The 9,510-nt window shown below is 56.9% G+C and overlaps 1 protein-coding gene across 2 annotated transcripts in view; it reads left to right on the top strand.

Annotated features, from left to right (window-relative positions):
• The window catches only part of DMAP1 (DNA methyltransferase 1 associated protein 1), a 38,973-nt gene that overhangs the window by 15,289 nt on the left and 14,174 nt on the right, over positions 1-9,510 (top strand). For both annotated transcript variants that reach the window (XM_019501435.1, XM_019501434.1), the window contains exons 7-8: positions 914-1,099; positions 4,193-4,264. In XM_019501435.1, the coding sequence (XP_019356980.1) occupies positions 914-1,099; positions 4,193-4,264 (258 nt within the window). The remainder of the gene's footprint in view (positions 1-913; positions 1,100-4,192; positions 4,265-9,510) is intronic.

Below are 9,510 nucleotides of genomic sequence, written 5' to 3'. Positions count from 1 at the left end.
CCCATGCCATAGGCTGACACCCCCCCCCCTCCCCAACTGTAGGTTGTGCTTTTTCCTTCCCTCCCTTTGGCTGCATCAGTCTGGCAGAGTGCCTGCATATGACCCTGCCCCTGGTGGTCGGGAGTGAGCCAAGGTCTGGCCCAGGGATATCGGAGACTGGAGTGTTGCATGTGAAGCTCAGACTCTGGCTGCAGCTGAGCGGCAGGAGGGTCCATGCACTTGTGTACGAGGGGCTGCTCGGATGGTTTCTCCATGGTCCCCGGGAGCTGGGGGGCAGGGGAGTTAACAGGTGCTCTAGGACTTGTTCCTACCTCACTTTGTTCACCTCGCTGGCTCTCCACAACCTTCACTGATGCTAGGGTGTCTCCCATGAGTGCTGAGCATGGGCCAGGCTTTCCTGTCCCAGGCTGGAGAGTGCTGCCTTGCCAGTACCTGCATCTGCGTGGTGCCCCCAGTTTAGAGAACCCACCCAGTTTAGTTCCCTGCCCAAAAGAAGCCCTGGGGGAGTGCCAGGGGGTGGTTTGAACTCAGGTCTGGAGCCTCCCTGCTGCTGGCCTGGACCTGCAATATCTGGGCTGGAACCCAAGCCTTGTCTGTGGTCTCTTCCTCCTAGTAAGCCCAGTGATGCTCTCATGCAGCAGCAGGACCTGGCTCAGCCTGGGCCCTGCCGCTGCCCAGTGACGGCAGGTGCAGACACTTGTGCTGGCTGCACTGGTCCCTTCTGCCCCTGTGCCCTCCCCACATGCCTCAGGCCACACTGCTGCCAAACAGATCCAGCCTGAGTGGGTTGGCAGGGAGAGCTGCTTCCACAGGGGCCCAAATCCTGTCCACAGCACCAGGCATCGCTAGGTGGCCCCCTTGCACTGTCCTGCCAGTCTGTGGGGCTCAGCGCCCTCCCTGCTCTTGCCTGCAGGTGGCGGAGGAGGAGTACCTGATCCAGGAGCTCCGGAAAATTGAAGCCAGGAAGAAAGAGCGAGAGAAGAGAACCCAAGACCTGCAGAAACTCATCACAGCAGCTGACACCACCACAGAGCAGCGGCGGGCCGAGCGCAAGGCGCCCAAGAAGAAGTTGCCGCAGAAGAAGGAGACCGAGAAGCCTGTAATTGTCTCTCTTCCCCCGCACACCCCTTGCAGCCTCATGGGGTCACGCCGATTTCCTGCCAAGTGCACCTGCCAGGGCAGTCCCGCAGGGCTGGGTCCTGGGCCTCCCTGGGGGTGGGGAGGGGTGCCTGCTTTGTCCCAAAGGTGGAGACGCCTTCGGTAGCATCTTTGCAGGGACAATGTGCTCTGGTGGTCGAGGGATCAAGGGCTTGCAGGAATTGGCCCACCTCTGGCATTCACCTGCTCTGTGGTCATGGGCAGATGACTCCACCCCTTGGTGCTTCAGTTTCCCTATATGTAAATAGGGGGTGATGGTATCCCTTGCTATGCTGCTGTGAAGGGCTGAGAACATCTGACTCAGGCACAGCATTGCTGGTAACCCAGGCTTGTCAAGCCGCAGGGTCACGGGGCCCCTACCCCTCTGCGCTGAGAGCAGGGGGTGCAGCGCAGGCTAGTTCTCATCTGATCAGCCATGGAGGGTGGGGAGCGACTGGCTTTGGCAACCTCAGGGTTCTGCTCCACACAGACAGTGCCCAGCACAGTGGCTCTTTTGTAGGCAATGGAGGGGAGGCCCAGAGCTGGAGTGTGCGTGGGTGGCTTTCCTGAGCAAGTGGCCAATTGCACAGCACAGCTTGCCCCTGCTTATGGCAAAGCCCCTGGTGATGGCACAGAAGGAAGGTGAGGATGGGAAGTGGCATCTACAGGATGCTGAAGCTCAGTCTGTGCCCCGCGCAGGGCCTGCAGGCCAGCGTACGTGGGCGGCCAGTGCACCAGGCAGGCAGAGAGCAGCGTCTGTTGTTGCCGCAGCATCGTTTCAACCATGACAGAGTCCATTAGGAGTCAATTACCACCCGGAGCAGGGGAACGGTAAGGACAAGATTGCATTTTAACTAAGAATCGGAATCAGGAGCTGCCTCCGCCTCAGCCCAACAAAGGGAAATCATTTACCGAGGAGTCAATTGAGGTTGAAGTGTTTACGGCGCGGCACGCGCGGCAGGAGAGCCTGCTTAATTGCTTATGCAAGGAGTGCAGCCCCACTCGCCTCAGCTCTGAGTGCTTGGGTTTCGCCCCCTTCTGCCTGCCGCACGGTGCCAGACTGAGGGCCGCGCAGGGGTTGAGACCCACACTTCCCATGCAGGGCATGAGCGGAGCCATGCTGCATTCCCTTCTCTGTGTGCAGAGCTGCGTGTCCCAGTCTGCAGTGCTGCCCTCCCGAGGCTGCTGTGATCCAGCTGAGCTGTGCGGCCCGGTCTGGTCTGGGGCATGCTGTGGCTGCTCTTGCCGTCAGGTGGCTAGTGTGGCCTGTGCCAGCTGTGTGCCAGGCCAGCTGGGCTGTGGTCTAAAGCAGCTCCCGGAGTGCTGCCCCAGAGATGTCGCTCAGCAGGGAGTGCCTGGAGTTACCGGGGGCCTTCCCTGGTCACTTCAGTGCCACCTCAGTGCAACCCCTTAGCAATCCAAACCCAGCTGGTACCACAAGCTACTGAGATGCAGGGTTATGGAGCAACATGGTGGGGGGAGTCCTGGGAACCCCACATGGCTTTTCCTTTGCATCTGCACCTCAGGATCAGACAGAGCGGGGGAGAGATGTGTGCTGGCATGGTGCAGGACTGCTGCTGGCATCTCCCATGCAGCTTGGCTCCTTCCTTGGGGGGTTCCCTGGGCCTGCTCACCCCCGAGAGCCTTGCACGTGGTTCCTCTGAGAGGCATCATCTGATCCTGAGAGGCGCAGATGTGTGGTTGCCATTATGCCGACACACCCAAGGTCCAGAGAAGGGCAACAAGGATGATGAGTGTTATGGAGGGGCTTCCATGTGAGGGGAGACTAGTGAGGCCAGGCCTGGTCAGTTTAGAAGAGACGCTGCAGGGGGACAGGAGAAGGGTTTACAAAATACTAAATGGGGAAGAGAATGTCATTAGGGGTTTATTGCTGACGGTCTCTCAGCAGACAAGAACGAGGGGTGTCAGTGTGAAACTAGCAAGCAGTAAGTTTAATAACAGGAAGTCCTTTTTTCCCCCTGTGTGTCATTAACCGGGAGAGACTGATTGCCACCAGATGCGTGGGAAGCTGTCGTTTAGCCGGATTCACCAAGGGATCCGACGTGCTGGGAGGAAAGGGGTCAGTTGCTATTGAGCAGGGGAGCGAGGGGCATGGCCACTGCATCAGAGCTTCAATGCTGGAGGCTGCAAGGGAGAGAGGAACAGGGGAATACCCTGCTCAGACCCAGTCACTCTCCCAGCCTCTGCTCTCTGCTGCTGTGTGACCCAAGACACCGGGCAAGACGGACCTGGGTCTGACCCAGCACGTGGCAGGTCTTATGTTCCCATGTGCCTATGGATTGGGAAGAAGGGAGATTTCTTCAGCAGATGCCTTGGGGCAACAGCAGGGAGGGAGAGCACAGCCCTGGAGCTGGCCCTTGGATGGGAAGGGCGAAACCAGCTCTGGGAGGTTCTTGAGATCCTTTTCCCCGACCCCGTCTGCAGCGCAGCCCTGGGGAGTGCTGCTTCCTGAAGGTCCGGCCCATTGCCAAGCCTTGTCCTGGGCTGCGCTCAGTCAAATGAGCTTTGTGCTGGTGGCTGGGCTGCCCTCTCGCAGCATGAACCAGCCCAGTTGCCCCCTGAGCTGCCTGAGGAGTACAGGGCGGGAGGTGAACATGCAGTATGTCCTGCTGCTGGAGAACTGGTCCCAGGACTTGCAGAGCCTTGTCTGTGTGCTCGGAGCTGTACAGATTGGAGGTTACACAGGCTTGTTGGTGACAGGCTGGATCCTGGGAGGGCCCCAGTGTCCTCATTGACTGAACTGGGCCCTAAATAATCGCTGTGCATCCTTAGTCATGGGGTGTGCTGCTGGTTCCCCTGCTTGCTCTGGGGCTGGGATGGCATGAGGCAAAGGCGGCTTTGTGCCTATAAAGGTGTCACGGAGCAGAGCATTTCCCTTTGCCCAGGGCTTCCACGGGTTCTCTTGGGATTTTGCTTTTCCCCCTCCCCCCTTTGACACGTGGCTTTGGCAGGTGGCAGTGGCAGGAAGCGGTGTTTCCCCTGTGTCGACTCCTGCATTTCCTCCCTCAACGCATCCTGTTTCGATCTCTTCCAGGCTGTTCCTGAGACTGCCGGCATCAAGTTTCCCGACTTCAAATCCGCAGGTGTCACACTGCGCAGCCAGAGGGTAGGCAGTTGCCAGGCCTCTGGGGCCGGCACCAATCTTTCTCCCTGTCTCTGTTCCTAGCCCTTCTCCTTTCATGGCCGTGGGAAGGTACGCTCTTGCCTCTTCCATCAAAACCAGGTTTGGCCTGCAGCAGCGAGCGTGGGTCACGGCTGGGCTGGAGAGCATGGCTGCATTCGCCTTGTAGGGCAGCTTATCTCTGTGGTGCAGTCAGAGGCCCTTTGTGCATGAGCATCTGAACCTGCTGATGCCTCTTGCCTGTTAATTGTTGCCTGAGCTGTTAGTGTCACCCAGCAGCCCCCACGGAGCTGTCTGGGATCCAGTGGAATAGAGCACACAGCTCTGTGAGAGCACTGAGGACATCAACGTTGGCAGATCCCAGGTTAGATTCACACACCGAGATGCACACGAGTGGGTCTGTGCTTCCTGGGTGCTTCTTTACGGCTTTCTTTAAGCTTAGGAAATCTTGCTGTGGAAAGCCACAGGCTCCTAGTTTTTCCCCTCCTCGCTGTTGGTGAGATGGTGAGCAAAGACCAGCTTGCGTTGTGTGCGATTGCTGCCGTCTCTCGGAGGTTCTGGGGTACGGGGTCTGGGAGCCCGCCTGTCTGTCCGAGTGGTTCTGGAGCCAGCCTTGCAAGACCCAGTTTGCCCAGGGACTCCTCAGTCCAGTCCTGGTTTTTATAGGCAGGCAGCAAATGTCCGTAGTGTTTCATTACCACTCTGAGAGCATGGGGCAGTAGTAGGTTGGTTGCATTTCCTCCCTTGCATAGTGATTTCTGCAGACACCCTTGCGAGGCTGCTTTACAGGGAGCTGGGTTGGCACCTGGAGAGTGTCAGAGGTTGCAGGATGCCCTGGGGCTCTTTGGGCTGTTTCTCCGGACTCTGTTGTAGCCTCGCCTGGGCTTGGAGCTGCAGCTTGCAAGTGATGGATCCTGTTTCTCAAAGGGGTGCTGCTGCCCGTAGGTTTGCCACATGCATTGTTCCCCAGTGGCTGCTCCAGCCCCCTCTTCCCAAGCCACCGCGCTGGGCAGTTTTCTGATACCTCTGCACCAGCCTTCCCGTTTGCAAGCGAGCTAGTAGCCAGCAGCGAGGCAGAAGGCTTCAGAGGCGCCCTGTCCCATGCATGTGGGATCTCTGAGTTGGTGCTGGGACCCCATTGCTGTCCCAGGGGCTGTGGAGCTGGAGGAGCTTGTTTCGCCTGCTGTCCCCTTGGGTAACAAAGCGAAGGCCCAGGATGAAAGGTGCGTGCCGCCATTGCAGAGCGCACTGACGAGCGCTCCAGCTCAATCATTTAAGTCGCAGCCAGGCACCTCCCTCCAAAAAAAGGCTTCCAGCCAGCAGCCTGCCACACTCCCCGCTAACTAGAATCTGGTAGACAAATTGCCGGTCAGACCAATTAAAAAAGAAATAGGGGAAGAAAACTTTGAGCACAGCTTTCATTCCCATTGATTCAAATATTCGCCTTCCCTGGCTTTTAAATATTTACTAGCCAGCTGAGCATTTTGTAGCACTGATTAATGAGCTACAATTTACTGCAGTTGGGTTGTTTTTTTCCTCAGGGTGGGGGCTGGGCCCACGCCATGGCTCCAAGATGAATGAGGCTTCCTGCCAGAGCTCAGGCCGCGGGTTTGAGGGGGAGGCGGGCATTTGAAAATGTTTATTCTTCATATTTGATGTGCCCTGTGCTGAAACAGCCATGCTCGTGCCGTATCTGAGGCTCTTGGCTTCATGCCTGCCCCGACATTAACGCCAGCGTGGTCCTCCTTGGCAGCTAACACACGAAACATCTGTCTGTCCTCCCCGGATCAATACCGTCCCTTCCGCACCTTGGCTCTGGACGCAGCAACATAAAATATCAGTTATAGTTATTTGGGTTTGATGATAAATTTAATTACTTGGGGCAATTAATAATTTATTTGTTTAGTATCGATTGCACTCCGAGGCATCTCGGTCAGATAAGCTGATGGGAATCTGCACATCCTGATTAGCCAGGAGAGTGTGTGCTTTTGGGTCTGTGACTTTCTAGGTGGTAGAGGCCCCCAAAGGCTCTTGTTGCTTCTGCTGGCAGCTTTGCAGGGGCGAAGCCATTATGTGCCATGCAGTTTCATGCTCCCCCCGGTTGTGCATACATGTGAGAAGTGGAGAGCATATGTGTGTGCTGCAGAGCTGCTTTGTCAGCTTGCATGGGTTGTCTCCTCCTCATGAGTGCTGAAGTCCTGAACAAACTATGTTGCTCGCTTGTGCATCTGGTGTGGGCATCTCTTGGGTCTGTTGTGTGTCCTGTAGCTAGGAAAGGCTGTGGGAGAACAGCACCTTGCACAGCAGCCCCTGTGCATAGGTATGTGCTGTAGCAGTAGGGAATGGAGAGGACTGGCGAGCTGTTAGAGGATGACGGTGCTACTGAAGGAGCCAGAGCTGGTACCTGGAGACCACTGGTTCCTCCTTTCTCGTAATGCAAGAACTGGGGAGCACCCCCCAAGCATGGAAAGGCTTCGTTGTCCTGCATGGCAGCACCAGCCAGCCTGGGACTCTCTGCACAGCACAGCGACGAGGCCAGACTCTCCCCCATCCTGCTGGTAACAGGAACTCAGCATTGCAGCAGCAAGGATTCCTTTTCCTTTCCATTTCTAATAATGCCGGAGGGAGCTCAGCCCTGCTGCAGGGACCAGCCCGGCCTGGCTGGCAGGGCCAGGTAAATCTTCCTGTGACCCAAGACTGTGTGTCACACTCTGCCACGTGCAGCGTCTGCTTTCTCTGACACCCAGTATCGGCCATGGCTATTGATGAACGTGAGGCTGGGTGGCCCTCAGGGTTGAGCCTGGCTGGGCTTAGGAAGCCTAAGGCCAGAAACACCAGGCTGAACACAGCCTTAACTCCGGCTGGGCACAGACAGCACACCCAGGCCATTGTGTATGCTCTCACAGCAAATCCGTGTGTGTAGGTTGTAGCATCTGGGACGGTGTACGAGGGTGTTTCAGAAAGTAGCAGCCACTTGTAAATAAAACCACCATGTGCAAGGAGTGGAAGACGGCTCAGTGCAGCAGCAGAGAACGTGGATGGTGGCGCCGTTGAGCGCAGCCGTCACGTGCAACTCCAGCGAGAAGTGGTGCAGCCCTGGAAAGGTTCATTGCTTGCAGCGGTTTGATTTTGGAATTGCTGTTCTGAGACGCCCTCATACGTCCCATCCTGCCTTCAGCTGCCAGGCTGGCCCAGGGCGCATCCGTTCCCCTTCTCTGCGGGCGCAGTGCTTTATTCATCAGGTCATCTCCATGCTGGTGCGGTCCAGACGTGCCACATACGGAAACAAATATTTCCTTTGGCGACCTGCTACGATCCCAGCAGCTGCTTAATGCGCTGCAGTTACATGCAAGCTGTTTAGAAGGGAAAAGCCATGGACATGCAGGGCTAGCAGTGCCCAGCCTTGCGGTTTCTTGTTTTTCTGTATCTCTGGGGTGAAAATGTGGATACTTCTTTCTTTCCATGGGAGCAGATGGCCACCATGCCTGTGACAGCTGTGCCTTGGCCCCCTGGCAGCCCCCATAGGGCTGAGCTTTAGGTCTGTAGCTGTCTCCTATTTGGGGTCAAACCCAGCTGTCTACACCCTCCAGAGTGAGGTTTTAGGCCGCGATCCCTTGCAGCTCACTGTGGTCTCATGTAAGGGTGTGACTTCGCCGGGTCCAGTCCCAGGGCTTTCAAGGGACCCACCAGATCTCAGACAGGAGGATGCCGTTGATTCAGAGTAGAAAGAGGTGTTTGAAATGATGGACTGCTCCTATGTCTGCCCAGTTTCTGAGTCACTCAGCATCCAGGAGCGCCTGGCTGGGCTGAAGGGCAAGGCCTGTGTGCTGCGACCGTCTCGTGGCTTTCGAAAGAATCAGTCCTGTCCCCCCCCCCCGGCCCTGGCCAGGGACTGTCACTTCAGGCTGTCTCAAATCTGCTGTGATTTTCCTCTTGAATGGAGCCAAACAAGTCTGTGCCCCCTCCCCAGAGGAAACCTCCACGGACTGGGAGCCTCATTCCAGCTGAGGGGATTCCTTCAGTTCATCTCCCCAAGAAGTTGTGGGTCCCTTCAACCAGACGACCTGTTCATCCAGGAGTACTGGTGGCAGCTGCCACCTCTGGAAGATGGCATCCAGCGTTTTAACACCTTTGTGGGAGGAGTAAGCCTTCAGATATCCTGTGGTCTCTTAGCATCACTCGTGCACCTGAGCCCAGGCTGGCTAGACGTGGGTGTAAAACCTGTTATTTCATGGGTGAGAGGAGCCAGGGATGAGTTAGCTGCAGGTTTCCCACTTCTCAGCCCGAGCACCATAGCACAGGCGTTCCCGCAAGTCGCACAGAAATCATTGTTTCTGCAGTCACCAGCAGTGAGCGTCAGTGGTAGAGGCCTGGGGCTCCTGGAAGTTGGGTACCTGGGGTTGTGATTTAGTCACGTGTGTGAACACGCAGTGATTCCCTTGTGCTGGTCTGTAGAAGACGCATCAGCATGTTTTTGTGTGTACTTTCTGTGTCAGTGACTTTCCTGCAGTCTCAGGTTGGCACACATGGGCTAACGGCAGTAATGAGGCTCGCTGGAGGGTTCAAGAAGAGGGTGGGCACCCCTGGTCAGGAGTGATCTAGGCACAGGGAAGCCTGTGCTGTGCTATAGGGGTGTCCCAGGCTTCTGGGCTCTGCTGGCTGTTCCGCCCTTGTCTGCTCCACGTGTTGGGGGTTTAAGCCTCCCCAGAGGTGCTGGGTGCTGCTACAACCCAGGTTGGGGATGGGACTGGGCTGTGCCAATGCTCCTGCTGGGAGTTAAAGCGAGAGGCGGCTCCTCACCCTTCTGCTTGGGGTCAGACCAGCACCATATCTGGGGTCAGGAAGGGATTTTCTCCCCTGGTGAAACTGGCCTGGACTGGAGCGGGGTTGCCTTCCTCTGTAGGGGGTCACAGCCTCTGGCTGGCGTCCCTGCATTATGTATTGACAATCTTTTATGGAAGCAGGACGTTGGCGTCCATGGCCCCCCTGCTTTCCCAGGGACGGGGGTGACGCCTGGGGCTGTGTTGGGGTGACTGTCATGTTGCTCAGAGCTCAGACATGGGGTTTGTCTGGGTTGGTTTGCACAGGGCTGATCCTCGGGCAGGGTGTGGACTGGATGTGACCCTCTAGGTCCCTGCCAGCCGGGCAGCTCTGGGATCCTCTAGCAACTCCTACATGCTGCCTAGAGAGAGGCTTTTGCCCTCCTGTCTGGAGGAGACAGCCTGCCCTTC

Source organism: Gavialis gangeticus, unplaced genomic scaffold (genome assembly GCF_001723915.1).
Source record: "Gavialis gangeticus isolate Ggan-Ray unplaced genomic scaffold, GavGan_comp1, whole genome shotgun sequence".
NCBI classification, from domain to species: Eukaryota; Metazoa; Chordata; order Crocodylia; family Gavialidae; genus Gavialis; species Gavialis gangeticus.
The sequence above is the reverse complement of the archived record's forward strand: the minus strand, read 5'-3'. Positions and strand labels throughout refer to the sequence as shown.